Consider the following 20923-nt stretch of genomic DNA (forward strand, 5'->3'; position numbering starts at 1 on the left):
GGATGAAAGGGGGTTGGGAGGGGGAGGAGGATGGAGGAGGAGGGTAGGAAGGGGTTGGATAGCTGGGGTATGTATCGTCTCTTCTTTTTCCCCAAGGCCTGATATTGGATGATGTTCCAAAATCAAGGCCTCCTGCCATGAGGCCACGATTCATCACCCTGAGTAGTTGTGTGCGCGCGTGTGTGTGTGTGTTTGTTTGTGTGCATGTGTGTGTGTGTGTTTGTTTGTGTGTGTGTGTGTGTGTGTGTGTGTGTGTGTGTGTGTGTGTGTGTGTGTGTGTGTGTGTGTGTGTGTGTGTGTGTGTGAAAGTCATGAGTTTGAGAGTTTGTACAGTACTGTATACTGTATGTGTGTGCCTGCGGATGTCTTTTACACTATGTCTACATTTAGGTTGCTTTTCCAGAAGAAACATAAGTAGGTTTGTGGCAGACTCTGTAACCTTTAAGACATAAACTGCAAATTAACTCCTGTAACACTTATAAATAAAGATGTGATAATGACTTTTGTGAGGTGTCATTTTTGTGAGATGATTTCCTTGACAGGAGGAGGAGAATAAAGAAATACAGCGCTGATTAAAAAAAAATGGGCAAGATTTAAATGACTGTTTTGCTCCCTGGAAGTGAACAAGAATGAAAAGCAGCAAATGTCTTCCCCTGAAGAAGGGAAACCAGCAGAACTAAAAAGAAACCGCACTAATGGTTTTCAATCATACTGCCCTTTAATTGTAAACTGCATTTACTTTACATTTGTGATGATCATTATCAAATGCAAACCAGATGTGTTTCCGTTTCCTTCCCTACAGACCTTCAGTGATGCCAGTTCATTTTAGCACAACGAATGTCAACTTGCTGAGACTTCAAAAGTTTCTTGAGACACCATAGGAGAACTCTCCAAGAAGGTGCATTCAAGGATGCTCTGATGTCAAAACGTTGGAAGTCATCTGCCAAAGCTGTTGCCCTGATAATCTATGGTTTGACCTTTGTTGAACAATTAAACCCAGAATACAAACAAGAGGGGAACCAAGAGACGTTGCGTAAAGGACCATTTGAATGTGGTCATTCTTACATTTTTTAAGTATGCTGTTAAATTGTTGACAATGCAATGTCAGATGGTGAAGTGTCCTTGAACGCACCGACAGAAAAAGGTTTGAGACTGAGACTGAGACCTAGACAATGACCCTATAGGTCGACTGTGCAACCAGCTTAGCACATTTGCCGTTTTTTTTTTTTTTTTGTGTTTTGTTTTTAATTTGGCGACCCCTGGTGGCCGTGGTAGTTATGACGGGAGCAAAGGAGGAAGCTGACGTAGTACATAGAGCGAGAAAGTCTGCGCCGGGAGGAGGTCGTTGTGGGTGGACGGGTCAACAGATTACACGAGGCCCAGGAGACGACCGTTTGTTTCTCGTTTTAAACCGACCTCGCGTATTTAAAAAAAACTGTGTGTTCATTGTTGTAACAATGACGACAAAGTTCCTCTAACCTTAACGAACCACGATCTTACCCCTAAACCTAACCAGGCAGGTTTCGTGCCTGAACCTGACCGGACCGTGACCATTCCATAAGCTTGACCACGTGTGCGCCTTCTGCCGTTTCTGGAGACGCCCGGATGGAAGGGACAAACTACCTATGTAGTCAGTGAGGTTTGGGGGGGGCTCGTTGAGAGTTTCCCCACACAGTCACTGTTTCTGTACAGTGGCTAAGTAATTGAGTCTACGTTCACCGACAGTCATTCTGGAATGAGTGACAAGTCTCTGAGGGCTGATTTTCATGTTGAACTCAAATGAACCGACATCAGTAACAGCCTGCGTTGAAAAAAATGTTCTGCGTCAATATCAAATATACATGTCTTGGACTAAACAATGCAAAACCATCATTTTTGATCTAAGTGTTAGTGTAAACATTAAATACACCCCCCCCCCCCCCGTCAGTATTTATTTAAAGAAGAGCCACACTGCTATATTTGCAAATCACAGCTCCTTAAAGCAGCTGTAATCAATATTTTCTCACTAATTCTTTGAGCATTCAGCAAATACGATGCAAAGTGTTAAGTGGTGAGGTGTGTAGGTGCCGGTAGACAGATGTTGTTAACATGTGACGGTGCCAGACTCGCCGTTTCCCTCTGCGCTCTGTCATTGTGCTAAGCTAAGCCAACCAGCTGCTGGCAGCAGCTTCATGTCTGGTAGACGGATATGTGAGTGGTGTTGGCCCTCTCATCTAACTCCCCGCCAGAAAGCAAATAGGCGCGGTTCCCAAAATGCGGAGCTACTCCTTTACAGGTGATTTGCAAGGCTTTTTGAGGGCACAGGCGAGTTTGTAACAATATTCGCTAATGTCCCATTATAGTTGCGAGGTAATGGAGTTTTTCCTCATCGTCACCAAACCCTTTGACAAGACCAAACCAAAACAATTGAACTGATCCCATTAATAACTTTGGCCTGTGAATCCAAAGCCCGATGCAGTACGTGATATTCCTCTGTGCCACAGAGCTCCACTGTGAGCCGCGCCGCCGCACTGGGTGACACGTTCCTTCGTTTAGAGCAGCCTGAGCACTGTAGTGTATTCTGAGTCAGACCCACATGTACACCGCCCTGCTGCTGCTGAAGTTCACTACAGCACCAAATTTGTGGCGGAAAATTGTCCTCAGCAAAACGCACTATTTACTCCGCTGTTCTCTGTTACTACGTGATGTAGTGCCCCGGGTGCTTTACAACATTATTTAACCTGTTTTAAGAAACAAAAATATATACTAGTAAACCGTTTTTTAAAGATTTACATCCTCAGTAGAAATAAAATGGGTTACGGATGGTATTGCGATACAGATGAATTCATTGTTGGTTTGGTCTTTTCGTGAAATTCGTTGACAGTTCTGAAAATATAGTGCATCACCCGCCTCATCCTTGAACCGAAGATCGACAACGTGGTACCATCCGTGCAGACCTGATCCTCAATATGGCGGACTGCGCGTCTGAAGCAAGTCTTAAGAATCCGATCAAGCTGCTAGTTGATCCTCACATCGCGTGGAAATGAGCGAAGATGGAACGGCAGACAAAACACATCCGAATTTCTAAAACGCAGCAGGAGGCTTTTCAGTTCAGCGTGACCAGTCTGCGGCGAATGGACTGAAATATGCAAAAACCACTCGAACATGCACGCCTTCGTATGAGTATGTGTGTCTGTTGGTGTTTCTCTTTCGGTCATGTGCGTGTCAACCAAGGGCATCATTTATCCACCAGCCCAGAGGCAAAAACAACTTGCTGCCAGTATTGATGGTTCCTCCTGCGGTACCTGTGCGGATTGGGTTCAGAGGTCACCAGTCACAGGCAATCAGGAGTAAATGGAGCCTGTGTAACACTAGACAAACGGCTAAGAGCTTTAGAACAAAGCCAAGGCCGCTGTCCTGTGTGTGTTGCTGTGGATGCGCGTGTGTGTTTTGTGCATATCGCTGCAATACTCCCGACTCCCTGATTTCACTCAACCTAAGCCACTTTAACAGGATTAATTCTTGTTTATTTCCAAGCGTCTGACCTTGCCGATGATCCCTTTATCCTTACTTCTCCTCAAGACTTGCAAACCTCTCCAAAAAAAGTCATTTAAAAAAAAAAATAAAAAAAAAATTCTAACAAAATAAACTGATCGCTGGATGAGGCACTCAGCCGCCAAAACGCATTTCCAATCCTTTTATCCCCTTAGCAAGGTTTAACACTGTCAGCTCCTGCAGTCAGCCTCATCCCCTGTTCATCCACAGACTAATCCAACGCTCTCTTATTGTCTCGTTGACTCTCCGAGCCTGAACTCCGAGAGTCGTAACAGCTTGCGGGAAGCGTCGCGGAGGCTAGCCGACGAACCCGGCGTCTCGGAGCTGGGGACGAGCCGAGGAGGGGCTTGCTGAGGGGAGGAAGACACATATCAAAGAGCTATTAAACGCACTGATCCGCCGTCTCTTAACTCACTCTTACATCATCATAAAACATCATCCAATTTACCAGCACTGTTGGAGAGGAACCATAACACATTTGCATAATGCAGCGTCTTCACTATGTTAATTCTGCCTCGGCTCAGCCATGTACGAGGCCTCTTTTTTGTGTTCGGACTTACTCTATCTCTCCCACTCCGTATACTGTGCGTGCCTGAGCGCATTACATCATGCTAGCATGTCGATGACTGGGGAAGATTATGGAGGTAAATGAGGCTCTCCAAAGCCCTCCAAGCCCCGCCGTACAGCGGTGCGATAGTCAGTGATATCGCGGGGCATCGCAGGAGGAGCAATAGAAACTCATTACTGCCAAAATCACATTGCTCTCCCCCACTGAGGGGTGTAAGTTACCGGGGAAATGGATGGAGCACACGAGGGAAGAGGTGGTGGAGCCCGGGAGGGGGTGGGGGGGGGATTGAGGTTCAGCCTCACTACAATTTGCATTGACACATGTGATCTCTTTTTAATTTTCTGCCTGCGTGAAATATGGAAGATGACTTGATTAAATTCTTCCTCGGCTGGATTCTGATGCAAAGCGGCGCGCGCTGACTGACTGCACACCCACCTCCTGTGCCTTTGTAAATCAAGTATGTTAAAGGGGAGAAATGCGCCTTCAGACCCTCTGATGCTGTTTTATTTCATCTATCTGTGGCTTTCAGTGAAGTGCAGGAGTTACTGCGTAATGAGATGTTGTGATTTTTAGCCACGCCGGCAGCTCGGCTCGGGAGGTGGCAGCGTCTCTCAGTCCGCTACTTTGGTCCAGACTCAAATATCTCAACAACCATTTCATGGGATAGCCAAGGAATTTTGTTGTGTCACAGACGGTGGAGATTCGTTGACTTTTCCTGTACCACCAACATGAAGTTGACGTTTTAGGTTTTTTTGATTGAAATATCTCAAAAACACTACTGGACTGTTAAAGTTTCGTACACACGTCCATGGCGCCCGGAGGTTGAATCCTACTGACTTTGGTTTATCCCCTGACTTTTCCGGTAGCTCCGCCATGATGTTGACATGTGTGATTTTGCGTGAAATGTCTCAACAACTACTGGACGGATTGTCATGAAATTTGGTGCAAAAATTCGATTTCCCCTCAGGTTGAATTGGAGGAGCTTTGGTAAACCCTCAACTTTTCCACGCCACCATCAGGTCCAAATTTCACTTTGTCCAACACTTTGGTTTTTGGTCAAATGTCTGCAAAACTAATGACAAATCAGCCTCAGCCGTACTTTATGTTTAGCGGGTCAACATTATACCTGCTTAACTTCAGCATATTAGCACGCTGATGTTAGCATTGTAGTCTCAAGCACCACTGTGCTTGAAGCTGCTACCGTGGCTGTAGACTCTATTATCTACTATTTAGTGTCGTTGAACACATGTACTGTCACCCAGGGTCTGGTCCAGACAGAAACCGGGTTTTACACCCACTGATGTAAATCGTTGCACGTGGTATATTAATCTGCAGCCCAGTATCCCTGAGAATTATGTTCATACTGGACGATTCTACCGCTCCGGTTTACCAGCGTCTCTAAAAGTTGCTGAGGTTGGGGAAATGAACAGATGCCAGATGTTTGATGTGAAAGGTGTTGCACGTAGTTACGAACCCAGAGGGGATTATCATTTAGCATTTCCCGTCAGCTGCGTGGGGTTTTACAGCCCACAGATTCACTCTTCGGTTCGCTCTCAGCGCTCGAGTCAACCCTGATCACAGCGACGGCAGGCAGCTGGTTTCAGTGACAAGGCTCTGATAAACCCGCTGCACTCTGTCCGCCCGGCGCCGAACAGCAGACAGGCAAAATTAGCGGCCGGATATTTTTCGCAGGAGCTCGGGGAGAAAGGAGAGTGAATATTGGACTTGCGTTCATTGTTCGGACACAAACACGACTCCAAAATAAAATGGTAATGTTGTGCCATGTCTGCTGGGTGTATAAATGAGCAACTGTTTAATAACACTTTTCACCATATTAACTTTATAAGGTGAGAATATGTCACTTTGGCCAAATGGCCAAAAGATCAATTCATGTTTGGTATAAAATGATTTAGTGAAATATTTAAACATTAAGATTTTTTTTTCTTTACATTTTCTTGTATTTCATTTACTGTTAATAATTTAAAATACATTTCCATGGGTTGGACCAAACTACCAACCTCACCAACAGATTATTGTTTGTTTAAATTTGGATTTTCCATTTAAAAGCGTCTGATTAGAGCTTTTCTTTTAAGAGTTTTTGTTTCGATGATCTCTAAGAGGCTTCGACCATGTCATCTGTCACCTCACCTTGCACTGTGATCCGGTCATATCATGGAGGAAATATGTTAAATTTCAATTTAGAACTGCTGTGACGTAGTTTTACTGGATGACTTGGCTGTTCGGTCTATTCAGCCTCAATTTCAGTCTGTATCTTTTGTCATTACTGCGTGAAAGTTGGCCGGCCATGAACAATACTTTGATTCATTAAAGCACCCGGTTGTTTAAAAAAAAAAAAATCATCTGGGGAAACCAGATGAGCAGCAGTACAGCTCACATGAGATGACAACACGGAGACGAGCTCCCTCCTTCATAGAGCTGAAAACGTGTTCACCAGTTTATCTCAGAGTGGGGACGGTGGTGTGTCTGAACTGAAACCTCCCTCATAAAAGGATTGTAGTGCCACCTGTTGGAAAAACAGACTCCTTACAGCAGTGGCAGATGATGTGGAAGGGTTCTTTAGCCGCACACACTTTAAAGGACCATACCTGTGGTAATTCATGTTTTCCTTCCTCATCGCAAATCTCGTCGCCAACGATTTTCCAAATCGTGTTGCGGTGTTTTAGGTTTTTCATTGTGTTTTCCTCTCTTTTCAGTTTTTCTAATGTTATAAATATACAAGCCACAACTAACAATTATTTTCATTATCCATCAACCTGCTGCTTATTTTATTGATTAATCAGCTCCGTTCCATAAAATGTCTGATTGTCTTTTCTGACAAGGCAGTCAGTCCAAAACCCAAAGATATTCAATTCACAATTATATGAAAAAGCTGAGTAATATAATCCATCCGTCTTTTTAAATGTGCATACACTTGCACTACAATTCATTGATAATATAACTTATAGAAAAACAAAGGGGGACACAGTGTTCCCTGGGATAGATGACCTAATGCGAGTATGTTTCAAAACCATTCAAGCTGATATTTGATAGTGAAATTTACAAGACAGAATGCACGAATCGGAAGACAAAAATCAGAAAGCAGCTCAGTAGGCTATCTTTGAAAAGTGATTGGCAATAACATGCCAACAGACCGGGTGCTGTGTCTTATGCATGAAATAGCCTGTCGCAGGGCCACAATGTAGGACCTCTGATGTCTTAAAAACAATAACACACCACATGAATACCTAGAATCAGTAGAGTGGATAACTCCACCAAGGCCAAACAATCCTACACGTCTGTGTAGCTCCTGTAATAGAAAACTAAAAGGAAAAAGGAGGTAGTCTGATAACATAAACGATCGTAGGGTCAGTAGTTTTTGTGCAATCCTGCTGACAAACAAACAAACAAACAAACAGAAATGGGCAAAAACATAACCTCTTTGGCAAAGGTAACAAAAATCAAAATAAAAAAGTAATATTGTACCCAATTTTAAAAAACCTTTGTAGTGTGGAAATACATTCCTGCCCTGCAAGAAAATGTAAAAAAAAAAAAAAAGGAGAGAGAAAGAAAAAGAAATAGGTGAAAAATAAAAATTCTTACTGGAAGTCAAAAATTATACAACATCAAACTTTTTTTTACATTTTTAATTATCAGGGCAGAAATAGTCCTCCATATGAAAATCAGATTTTGTGTCACTTTAAAAGTGAAAAAGGTTGAGGTTTAGTGGTTTGTTATGTGGAAATGTGGCCACTCTATGCCACCTCACGGCCACAGGGGTGCAGGTAAACTACATTCCTTTGTCGCGGTATATGTATGAACCATTGTGGAAATCTGTGGACTTAACCAGAGTAACCGGATTAACAGAGCCAGGACCTCGGCCTGATGGTGGTCCTGGTGGAGCCAGAGCTGCCTGCTGATTGAAAACATGCCTCCTATTTGATTTCAGATGCCACATTAGATCTGCAACCAGGCCCGTCTTCTCAGGTAATGAGGGGTCCTTCACATCTGTTTCCTCCTCTGCGGTATACAACTTCACTCCTCTGTTGCACATTGTGCCGTCACCTCAGCGCCACGGATCAAACTCCTCCTGGCATTTATTTAAATCTATTTAAATCTCCTCACGACTTTAAATGTTGCCTTTTTCTTTTAAGACCCTCAGATGTCATGTTTCACTTGGCCGCAGTGATATGTTGATACTGGGGCGTCCACAGCCCTCTCCAGATGTCGCTGGTTATTTGCTGCCGCCTAGGGGACACAGAGCTGCTGTGCAAGGTGCAAACAGGGTATGAAAGACAATGGCAAACGCTGCTGTGCAGTTCTCTCTTTGCAGATTTTAAAATTTTTAATTGAGTCCACCGTTGCCCTTTCTGGTACCTGCAGCTGTCTAGATATGAGTGAGGTGCAGAACTTTAGGGTTAACTGGGCTCTTATCCCACATTGTTGTGTCTCAGATTTCATTTAATGCTGTTCCGATGCCCCTTTTTTTTTTACCCTTTCTCAATTTTATCCTTATCCTTATCATTTATTTGCAGTGCTGTATCATCAGTCCAAAGTTCAGTAGCGTCTTTTTAAAACTACTTGAGGGCTGCTCTGCGGAGGTGTATGGCGTTTTAGCAGGCCACCCATTGCCCACACATGGCTACAGTCAGTATGCCCCTCACACAACTTCGTTTTTGTTGATCATTCTAATATTTTCTGGGGCCGTGTGTCGTTTCTTTTTAACAGGGGCGGCACTCACCCTGGTCCACAGGGCGGCCGTGCCCCAGCTGCAGACATTTTACACGCCATCTCCTCTACGACACACACGTGACACATCGTACCCGCAGCACACCCGGACGCAGCACGCGTCAGTGAACGGAAATCTTCTTCGCCGTACGTGAATTTGGAGTCAGCGCAGGCACTGTTCCATCCTCGTGGTCCCCCTACCGGTCCACCATCATGGTAAATAAGAATCATACTCCAGAAACCAGGTCGTTCCATCCACCTTCTTGTATGAATGCTGCCCCCTGTTGGCCTCCAGTTTCTCATACCCCTGTTATCTGTAACTCCAGATCCAGTTTTTTTTGTCTCAACTCCAGTGTCTGTTCGACGTCATCCACGTGATATAATTCCTGTTGTTTGTCAATCACAACGTCCGGTACAGAGGAGCAAAAGCGCTAAAGCTAACATGGCACTTTTGAATGTGCGCAATTTTTTCTGATAAACCAGGCGACCGAATTATTTTTACGGGGAATTTTGGCTCTTTTGAACCTCAAGCTCTAATTTTTAAATAGTTATTATCATTGTTGTCCACAGACCTCCTAAACAGTGTGCTGCGTTTTTGGAGGAGTTCTCTGAAGTGTCATCAATAGTCAGCACTAACCACCATCGTGTCCTGATTGTTGGATGCTGATTTCAACCTCCACACAGACAACCCGGCTGACTCTAAAGCAACAGATTTCCTTGGCACCCTTAACGCACTGGATTTTACTCAGCATGTCCAGGCGCCAACTCGCAACCGTGGTCATACGCTGGACCTTATCATCACACGTGCACTAGACATCGCTATAACCTCAGTTGCTGATCTGACCATCTCCGACCATTTCTGCATCTTCCTCTCTTTTTCTTCAGCCAGTTGGAAAAAAAGCTGATCAAGAACTTTGAAGTAGCCAGTAAATTTACAACTCAGATTACTAGGCCTCCTATTTCTTATTACTTATTTCCTATTGCTTTAACATTAAATTAATGGACTCATCAGACCTTTGAGCACCACTTAAAATCCGACAGAGCTCTACAAAGCAAAAACCGCAGAGATCTCTCAGCTAAAAAGAGCCCCATAGGGAGGCAGAACGACAGTGGAGAAAATGTAAATTCAACGTGCATCGAGCCGTTCTAAGAGAACAACTAACTACACTTAACAAAGAAACCCGCAATGCTCGGCGAATCTACTTTTCTAAGTTGATTACTGATCACAGCAACAACCCACGCACTCTTTATTCTCCACTCCACACACTCAGCCACCTCCTTAGGCCGAAGCCTAACCTCCTTGACCTCACTTCAAGATTTGAGGATTTTTCACTGCTTTTCAGAGATAAAACCAGAAACATCAGACAGATTATTGAACAAAGATTAATTCTGTGTCCTTGCTCTGAGGCAAAGCCCTCCTCTCCTCCTTACAGGTGGAATACATATTCAACTGTCGACAAAGACCTGCTCACGAAAGGTGGTTATCAATTTTAAAAGCTCAACTTGTGATCCTGACCCCATCCCCGCTTTCTTTTGAAAAAAAGTATTTTGGTTGTCTTGGCAATGATGTACTTGAAAGTGTAAATCCGTCTCTGCTCAAAGGTACTTCCCCTGCAGCTCTTAAAACAGCTACTCTTACAACCATTCAAAGGAATAACAGTCTCGACCCTCTGGCCTTCAGTAATGTCAGACTGAAATTTACCTTTCATGACCAAGAGCATAAAAAAGTTAGTGTCCATACAGATCTATTTTTATCAGAATAAAAATTGCATCTCAGAGAAATTTCAATCCGCCTAACTGAAAATGTAGTAATAAATGATCTTAGAATGAGTCTGGAGAAAGGAATATCAGTTGTGTTAGTTCTTGTAATTATAAACTTAAGTTCTGCATTCGACACCAATGATCATAACATCCCTCTGACCAGACTCATGCTAACATCCCAGCCACAGTTCTAAACTGGTTCAAGTCTTTTCTGTCGGGAAGAGACTGTGTGGTGTCCCTGGGTGAGTCGGAGTCATCTAAAATTGAGGTCACCCGTGGTGTCCCTCAAGGGTCCGTTCTGGGTCCCGCACTTTTTGATCCGTGCATGCTGTCACTCGGAAATGCCATTAGAAAAGCACGAAATTCATTTTCACGCTTCAGCTGACGACCCGCAGTTATAGAGTTCCCTCTCATCTGATGAGAACACATGTCAATGTGCTGCAACCTAGCCGAGACAAAGCTGAGGTCTTCGTCATCGGGGCCAAAGAAATGCAAATACATTTTATTGCTCACTCACAACAGTTTGCTATGAATACAAAGCATGAAGCAAAGAACCTCGGTGTTATCTTTGCTTGTGACCCGTCCTTCGAATCTTAGGTGAAAAATGTCACTAAAAATGCCTTTTACCATCTCAGAAATATTACAACCTCTCCCGTTTTAGGAAGACACCGAAAGGTTTATTCATGCTTTTTATTCCAAGCAGACCTGACTATTGTATTGCCCGGTTCTCCGGCCTGCCGAAGAAATCTTTAAACAAACTTCAGATGATCCAAAATGAGGCAGCACGTATTCTTACCAAAACTAAACCTAGAGAACACATTACTCCAGTTTTAAAGGCTCTTCGCCGGCTCCCCGTTCATTTTACAATTCATTTTTTAGAAGATTTTGCTTTTAGTTTTTAAAAACTGACTTGCTCCTGACTATTCATCCGATATGTCGGTTAGGTTCTAGATCCCTACGATCCTCTAACTCTGGTCTCTTAATTATTACCATCATCATTATTAATTTACGCATAGCACTTACAGAATTATTGATTCGTTAGTATAGTATTTATTAGTGTAACTGTAGCAGGTCAGTCTGACCATGGTCAGAGAGGTAATTGATTCAAAAGCTGTGGTAATTTTAAAGGTCAGTGTTTGTGGAGTTTTTGTAGGGAAGCCCCCAGAAAAACGGAGGCCTTATCTCATAAATATGACTTCCGTAATTACAAGATCCGAATATAGATACTACAGGAAGCAATAATGTATGATAAAAGTGTTTGCGGTAGCAATATACTACGCCGATCAGCCACAACATTAAAACCGTTAACTGGTTTTAATACTGTTTGTTTTTTTTTACCGATCAGTGTGTGGCCGAAATTCCCGCTCAGGTCACAGAACACCAACTGTCAACTCGCAACTGTTCCACAATAGTAAGCGCCGCCTCCACCTCCGCATCCGCCTGTCGGCTTCTGAGTCTGGCCTGGTCTACCGGGGAGGGCTGGCGTGATCGCTGCCCACTAGGCCAGGGCCCAGACACCCAGTATCAACGCTACACGTACATATTCTACATGTGTAGTTTATTAGGTGGTGTTGATGATGTGAAGAGGATGAAGGAGACTCCGCTGACACCGTCTCGATTGCATATAAAGGTGTATTACAAAGAAGAGCAGCATCAAGTCAAGCATCTGCAGATCTGCTTGTGAGAGGGTGTGGAGCCGATGAACCACTCTGAAAATCAGCCTTGGTCACCAACTCTTAAATAAGGCGATTGTTTTTCCTGAAAAACAATCGCTAACATATGGCTTTACGTCCAAAGCATTTCCTCGTATTCAAACTGCAAGGCTCCCTCTGAGGACCTTTGACCTAGGGGGCCTTTGTGAAAACACACGACTTCAGCTCTGCATATATAAACATACACCTCACATGCGCACAATAATCATTTCACAGTAAGATGGCCAGCGATTGGCAGTCGAGGTGGTCTCAGGTTGGACTAACGAAAACAAACAAAAATAACAAAACCGTTGGAAAACAGGGGGTATGGATGTGTGTGTCCATTGGTTGCATTCTGGGAAATGTAGGATCCAGCTGTGTGTTTTTTTTTTTTTTGGAGCTAACCAAAAGGTCAGGAGGTCTCGACCTCTGCAGCTTGGATGATGCCTTTGGAGAGCCCCCTCTAGTGGGTACATAATGAAACAATACAGAATCCTTATTATCCCCATGCTTCTCTCTGACGCGCGTTTAATTCTTCATCGCATGACGAGTTTTACTCACTTTTATTTCACAGCTATCTTCATTTAAGGGCTAATATTTGCGGTGAGTATTTTACTGTTTGTATTCCTTGTTACTTATTTAACTTTGAAAATGGCCACACAAACAGAGATTAGTATTTGTACTACTGTTATTAGTAGTAGTATTAAGATTATTATTAATAGTAAATCCTCTAACAGGCCCTCACATCATTCGTCATCTCCTGTAAACGGTGAAGGTCGTCTCCAGTTTAGATTTGTCTTTTCTTTTTTCTTTTTCTTTTTCTTTTTTTTGTGTGGAAACGTCGATGCTGTTCTGCCCAGAGCTGAGACGAGGGGAGGGTGAGGGGAGAAGGGGGGGGGGGGGTACACAGGCTGGATAAACCCCGGAGAGGACACGCGTGTTTTCATCATGTGGAGGCGGACGGACGGACGGACAGACGCAGTCAGCTTCATCCTCGAACCTCGACAGAGCATGTGGCCTGCGCTGCCGTGACACCGCTGCAGCTGGAAACGACGACTGGCGTGTGTCCGGATTTCTCCACAGGCGCACAGACGAAAACGCAGGTAAGCCCGTCACCCCGGTTCGGTCCACTGCCGCAGAGGTGAGGGATCCTCTTCCCCGCCGGCGTCAATCTTTAATGCGTCGGGGTCATTTTGCAGCGGTGAACTTTGGTCTCGCTGTGTCAGATTACGCGGGCAGTGTCCGGTGCCGGTGTCACAGCTCGAAGGGAATCCAGCTGCGCCGCGCCGCCGCGTGCAGCAGATCAGAACCGCTGCAAACAAACACGGGCGGGCGTGCGGCTGCCTTTCAGCACCAAGGACAGAGCGCCGGAGGCTGCTGCGTAGTTTCGAAACCGGGGGGGGCTTCTGCCAGTGACACCGCATCCAGCCTCACGGTTTCTCCCTCTGAATTACACAAGGACTAATGTCACTCGATGAACAGGGTCCATCTTCAAAGCTTCAAAGCCAAAAAAATCGAGGATGAGCCGTGAATTCTCTTTCGTGCACCAGTGTTTTTGTTTTGTTTTGGTTTGGTTTGCCCCCCCCCCCCCCTGTTTTCCCAGACACCGCAGAGCCCTATGTTTTCTCTCGGCAGACAGAAATGTGTTAACTCACAGTATAAATAGCTGTCTCATCACCAAATGTCAGTCAGAGCATAAGTCAGTTGTTTTTTTTTTGGGGGGGGGGGGTTATATATATATATATATATATATATATATATATATAAAGCCCCACGCATTAGATGCCATATGTGCAGAGGAGCCCAAAATAGCAAATTTACAATATGGAAAATCAGGACAAACCTCCAGGATCCACTAAATTGGCAAACAAGCTTCCCTTCCTCTCTCTTGTAGTAAACAGGACAGTCTTATCATGCAGAGGAAGGATTGATTGGACAAAATGGTCGAAGAGGAAAAAAAACAAAAACACCTCTTAACCTCCAACGGAATCAGAAGAGAATCAAATCGGATAGTTTTGGATTAATGTGTCCTTGTTTTGAGATATGGCAGTGACGATCATTTTGATTTATATGAGCAATATTAGCGAAATTCATGCGGCACAAACTGGTTTAAAATGTGAAAACAGGACAGCGAAGGGAGAGGTAAATGAGAATATTAAGTGAGAGACATTAGTTATGCAGGGTTAAACAAATATATATCTCTCTCTATATATAGATATATTTTTAAATTTGTTCAAAATTGACAACTGCTTTTGCCTCCCTAATGTCTTTTGTTTGTTGTGATCAAAAACTGGAGGCACGTTTGTTGAAAGCCACGTTCACGTTCCGTTGAAGGAGGGTAGACACATGTGGCTGGTGGAGAACGATTTAAGGGTGCGTTGTGGGGCATGAAATGAAAGACAGCCTGAGATTTTAAGTGGTCCCAGGCCACTTGGAGCTTTATATACAGTATCAGAAGCAGAATTTTAATATCAGTTCTGAAACAAACCTCGAAGCCAGCGCAGACCAGCCAGACCTGGCTGAATGAAGGTGTAAATCAGTTTTTTCCGCACCATCTCTGGTCATGAAGGTTCGAGCTTTGGCTGTGTTTCTCGAAATGGAAGGATTCTGTTTCGATGACGGTGCTAATGTGGGGTTTGAGACTTAGATCCGAATCCAGGATATCCATCTCTGAGATTTCTGCCCCCATTATGTTACAGTGGGTTGTGGTGAATGAGTTTTTTGTTTGTGTTGCTCACAGAAACTGAAAGATTGCACTTGAAATATTCAACAGCAACGTCTGTCTAGAAACAATGTCCCGGTCACTCTGGATAAGCCACAGACCTCCCTGTCGGGAGTCAAATAGTGGAGACAGGAATGTCAGAGGCAGTGGTGAAGAAAACTACAGTCTCCTTTGTCTTATATGAATATGTTTAACTTTACTTGTCCAGTGAGAAGCTTGAACGCAACATGCAAAACATGGAGTCTTCTTGACTAAGGAACCAGAGGCAGTTATACAAGGTTAGAGAGGGTGGTGTTCCCAGACTGTTTGGGTTATAGTAACACCCAAACATGAGCTTGATCTTCCAGCTGGAACCAGCTTTGTACAGCCCTGTCCTATGACGCTGGTACAGCTTCAGCTTACTGCAGTCCCCTTTGACAGATGGGTCAGTCCTTTTTTCGCGTAAATCTCGGCAGAATTCACGACGGGGGAGTATCTCACACTCTTTAACCAAAACAATAGAAGTGAGAAGATATGGTTTTTGTATTTTGAGCACACAGGCCCCTTTAAATGTCAGATTGCCAATTACCCTTGAAAACAGACCATAACCTGAGAACAAGCTATCATTGAGAGTCTCCAGCCCCCTAAATTAACTCTTGGGTTCCTGTAAACCAGGCTTCACACTGACAAACTGACAGTGGACACTGCACTGCACATGCATCAACACAGTCAGCTATACATCTGTTTGACGACTAAACTAGAAATTCTGCAAATGATGTGTGAATCTGCCTCTGAGTATGAAAAGTCATGCTGTCTACAGGCTCCATTTTCTGCTACATCTTCTGCAAACAAGGGCCAGATTTGAACTATTTCAGTCTTTGTTTTGCTTTAGTGCTTCATTTTCTTACTGCCAAAACATGTGTGGTGTTTTTAATTTAAATTACTATTCTTTTACTCTTCTGCTATAATCATTTTGCATTAAATGTGCTAACTAAATCAAGTTTAATCCACTGATTGATAGATGGACTGTGACGCTGTTTTACAGGTGGAGAAAATGGCGGCTGCAGACATTCTCTACTTCACTTTGTGGATTGCCACAGTCTTCAGCACCGGACTTGGCTGCCCTGAGCTCTGTACCTGCTCGGATAAATACGGCCGCCATTTTGCGGAATGCTCCTACAAAGACATGACCGAAGTCCCAGACGGTTTGCCACCTAATGTTACAACCGTGAGCCTCTCCGCTAACAAGATCAGTTTGATACCGTCGGGGAGTTTCGACAATGTCACCCGGGTGACATCGCTTTGGATGGCTCACAATGAGATCGTCACCATTGAACAAGGGACCCTTGCGCCTTTGGTCAACCTGCGTAACTTTGACATCAGCCACAATAAAATCGTAGACTTTCCTTGGGAGGATCTGCAGAACCTCACAGCCCTGCACATGTTGAAGATGAACCACAACGAGATGGCCCACCTGCCGAGGGACGCCTTCTCCAACCTCAAAGACCTGAGGTCCCTCCGACTCAACAATAACAAATTCATAACCTTGGCTAAAGGGACATTTGACGGTTTGGTGTCTTTGTCCCATTTGCAGATTTATAGCAATCCTTTTGCGTGCACCTGTTCGCTTGACTGGCTCAGACACTGGATTTCAACTAGCACCATCTCAGTCTCGGAGCAGAATTTGATTATTTGCGCAAGTCCAGAGAAACTTAAAGGGGAAGTGATCGGGAGATTGCCTGAGTCAAAGTGCACAAGCCCGAATGTCACGATACGAAATGAACCAAGTATTCAAAACACAACTCTCTATGAGGACAGTACTCTGGTCCTGACCTGTGTATTCAAAGGAAACCCGAAGCCACTGGTCATGTGGAATATTCAAAGCAAAAGCCAGAAGCAAGAGCTGGCTTTGTCGTTCACCGAGGATGGCTCAGCAGAATCAAATGAGGACTCCGTACTGTCCCATCATCCTCTTAAAGTCTTTAATAATGGGACTCTCGTAATTTCACACCTTAGGAAAGAAGACGGTGGCAACTACAGCTGCTCAGCCACAAATGAGTTTGGTAGAGCCGACGATTCAGTGTCAGTGGAGGTGGTGGCTTCACCAAAACCAACGCCCACAACACAAATGACCACAACATCCACTTACACTGAAACACACTCATCTAGGCACCAAACTACAGAAAAGATATCTGTTTTTGATTCTGTGCGTCAGCTTGATGTAAAGAGAAAAGACTTCATGAACATTGTACCAACTGTCCCGCCCACTGCAGAGATGAACTCTAAGTCTTATGATGAGGAACCAAGATATCCATCACGTGCTAGTAGATGTGGCTTGACGGCTAACACAAGATACATTTCTAGCTATGTCTTCAACGGGAGCCTGGATGATATCAAGCAGTACACATTTGACTTTGGTGTCATTGCATTGGGGGTTTCAGAAACGGAGGCAACAGTACGACTCAACCCTCTTCTCATACCCAGACATAAGAGCGCCAACCGGGCCATCACTGCTGCCACATCTGGGAGCTTCCCCACTGACGGCGAAGAGCACCACGGCCTTTCGGACGAAAAAGTCCATTCCAGTGGCTTGTATCTATGCGTCACTGCCGATCGCAAACACTCGGCTGTGCTGTGGTCGAGAATCAAGGAAGGCGTCAACACGTACCTTTTCAGCGGTTTACGCCCCGGCACCAACTACTCCCTGTGTCTGACCTACAGAGGGGAGGACTGTGAGGTCCAGGTGCTGTTCACCACCAGGAGAAGGGTGCCAAACCTGCTGATCATCATCTCGGTCAGCATCTGCCTCCTGACCGTGTCTACCGTGCCTCTGCTCGGCGCGACATGCTTCCACCTGGTGTACAAGTATCGCAGCAAGACGTACAAGCTGATCCTGAAGGCCAAAGACCAGTACCACACGGAGAGGAACCTCACCGCCAACTTTAACATCCGCGCACCTCACACCGACTCTCAGAGGAAGATTAATTGCAGCCAGCTGGACGAGGAGGAGGGGGAGACGGAGAGCGGAGATGGACAGAAAGAGGCCGATACAGAAGAAAGTGTGGTGACGGAGTCATTTACGCTGTCTCAGTGCCGGGGGAATTTAGAGGACTGTGAGATAGGATCTGAGTATAGTGATAGGTTGCCTTTGGGAGCTGAAGCAGTGAATATTACCAGCAGTTACAAATATCCAAATCAGTAAATGTTGAATGTTTCTGACGTAACATAATTTGTAGTTTTTTTGCGTTCAGTTACAAGGTTAAAGAGGATTTTTTTTTTTTTTTTTAAGTTTCTGACAATAGTTCAGGTTCCACTTTTAGTTTAAAAGTACTGCTTTGTTTTACAGTGATGTAACGAGACTCAAAATATATTTATGAGCTTTGAACCACACAACAAAGCTGAAACATGCATTGAGTGGGTGGGCTAGCAGCTGCCAGACTCTATCGACTGTCAGGGGATGTTTTGCAGACTAACATCTTTTACTGAGCGCTGTACTAGACCGGGTGTAAGCTATGCTAACCTTGGTACCCATACTTTTTTGTTGTAGCTGAAAATATCTGCGCTTCTTTTCATCTTACTAAGGCAATTTTCTGTCATTTATCATTTCTGTCATTTTCTTCAACCTTAAAATTACAAATCAGCCATCAAAGCAGAAACAAAACGTTGGATGTCTGTGCAGCTTCAGATATTGTTAAATTATCACTGGTGATTGTGTTACAGGCAGAGGCCCTCCCCAAAGCCCGAGCAGTGCTGAGAAACAGCTTAGCATTTGGGAAATACAGTTATTGAGATGAGAACATTCACATCTGTCGGATAAATATGAAGCTCCAGACAGCAGCCGGTTAGGACAAAGACTGGAAGCAGGGGAAAACGGCTAGTTTACTAACAGCTTTAGTAAATGAGTTGGCTTTCTAAAAAGCACACAGAAGGCATTCACCTTCCCCACCACTGCACAATTCCTGAAGGTTTTATTTTTAAATGTGCGTGTGGATCCAGATCTGCACCAGAATACACATAGTGACTGACAATCATGGGAGACCAAAACGTGCCCATTTTAGTTATGTGACTGCAGCATTTCCTAAGAAGCAAAAATGTTCAAAGATGCCTCATCTTTCTACTTTAGGAAATCCATCAAACAAGTCCTGGATCTGTCCATGTGCCTTGGGCCATGGTCCAACTTTCAACCAACTTTCAGACATTTTAGAGATATCCCACTAACTAGCACAAAAAAACAACAGACGAAACTGAAAATATAACCTTACTGGTTGAGGTAATATTACAACCAAAAACTGTCTAAATGTTCCTGGACGCTGAGAACCGTCCACGAAGCCAACCCCGAACTAACGGTGAATGGGTCCTCAGAGGCCCAGCTCACCGGTGTTCTCAATTACTCTGGCTGATTAGACCTCTTGTCAGGTTGAAGTTGAGTGAAGCTAAGCCGGGAACTGCATAAATCGCAGGCACGAAACTCTTACGAAGTATTAAAAATTACTATGCTGTAAATTGTCCCACACTAATCTAGTAGGAGATTAGGCAATGTAAGTGAAATCATCTGTGGGGTTGGACTGCAGTATGTGTACTTAGATGCTTTCATTAAAAAAAAAAAAAATGTAACAGAGTCTCTATATCAGTGTTATTTTATCATGTCCAAGTTAAATGCTTTCATCGCCACAGGCACCCACAAGAAGAAACTGAAATCTCTGTGAAGAAATAATCTTGCAAACGTATATGGCTGTAGATTGTATAATTGCCTCCGTGTCTGTTTGTTCGGAGCATCTTTACTAGACCTGTTCCGCGGATGAAGGTAGCGGGTGAAAACGAGACATGACCACGCGACCAGCTGCCCTTATTTCTGCCATCCAGTGTCAGGGTGGGGGGCAGCCGCGGTTACCATCGAGCCAGGTGTTAAAAACAAATAACAAAGCTTGTTGTCACGTATGAAATGCACTGCGAAAAGGGAACGATGTAAACCAGACGTACGCACTGGTAAACAGGGTAACTAAAACGTACCAATATTCTACTTTAAACTACGTATAGTAAATTTGTGCTGCCGTATTACTGACACCCAGTCCTCCCATAAGGGAGTTTAAATGTTTATAAAAACTGTGTTGTTTCAAAACGATGTTAATATCTGGACAAGTTAGTGTAATGTCATCCTCCAAGTCTACTTCAGTGTACAACCGTAAAAGCACTAACGAGTGTGTATGTGAAAGTGGTTGCTCTGTTGTATCCGGGTCATGCGTCCATCCCGTCGAGTGCCGTGTTAGAAGATCTGCATGCTGCCTGTTGTTTGTGAGCCGCAGTATGCTGTGTCTTGTGTACATATTCTTGACTTAAAGACTAACTTCGGGTCAGTGTTTGCTGCTGTCTCTTTTCTGTTTTATACCCCCGTGATAAAGGAAATAGTATGTTTTTACCAAAGTGTTTAAATATCATCACCAACTCTCCTAATCCTATGTGCCTCAATAAAATTTGGACAAAACAATACTAATAATTGTTCGTCTTTTTGTTTCAACCGCTTAGGGACCAACCTTCAATATAACATGTTAGTTACCTAGTTAGTTAGTTAGTCAGTTAGTCAGTATTTCCATGTAATGCCAAACATTTACAACATTGCAAGACACCAACCTATATCAAATATTAGAACTTTGACAAGACACCCTTGCGTAACACATATACTTTAAATACTTAAATCTGAAACACCCTGGCAACTAATTGCTAAAAAAACAAACAAACAAAAACAAACAAAAAAGAAACAAATTATTATAACAGTCACATAAAATTTGTTGATCTTGTTTGACGAAAAAAAGTTGTGTGTCATTTGACATTTTACCCTAAGGGCATTACGGGTTATCTGCAAATACAGTGTATGGAGGACCGAGAAAGTCTTTTGGGTGGTAAACCAATTAATCATTTGATTTGTTTGGATAAGAAAATAATGGA

At 43.9% G+C, this 20923-nt stretch overlaps 1 protein-coding gene across 1 annotated transcript; it reads left to right on the forward strand.

The window, feature by feature from the left end:
• The first annotated feature begins 16034 nt into the window (after positions 1 to 16034).
• Positions 16035 to 18182, forward strand: LOC120794726 (immunoglobulin superfamily containing leucine-rich repeat protein 2-like). The gene has a single exon (XM_040135988.1). It carries the CDS (start codon positions 16035 to 16037, stop codon positions 18180 to 18182), a length of 2148 nt encoding a protein of 715 aa, XP_039991922.1.
• The last annotated feature ends 2741 nt before the right edge of the window (positions 18183 to 20923 follow it).

The sequence above is a fragment of the Xiphias gladius genome, chromosome 1, assembly GCF_016859285.1.
Source record: "Xiphias gladius isolate SHS-SW01 ecotype Sanya breed wild chromosome 1, ASM1685928v1, whole genome shotgun sequence".
NCBI classification, from domain to species: domain Eukaryota; kingdom Metazoa; phylum Chordata; class Actinopteri; order Istiophoriformes; family Xiphiidae; genus Xiphias; species Xiphias gladius.

Coding starts and splice junctions, on each gene's coding strand:
- LOC120794726 (XM_040135988.1), top strand. CDS start 16,035: ATGGCGGCTGCAGACATTCTCTACTTCACTTTGTGGATTGCCACAGTC.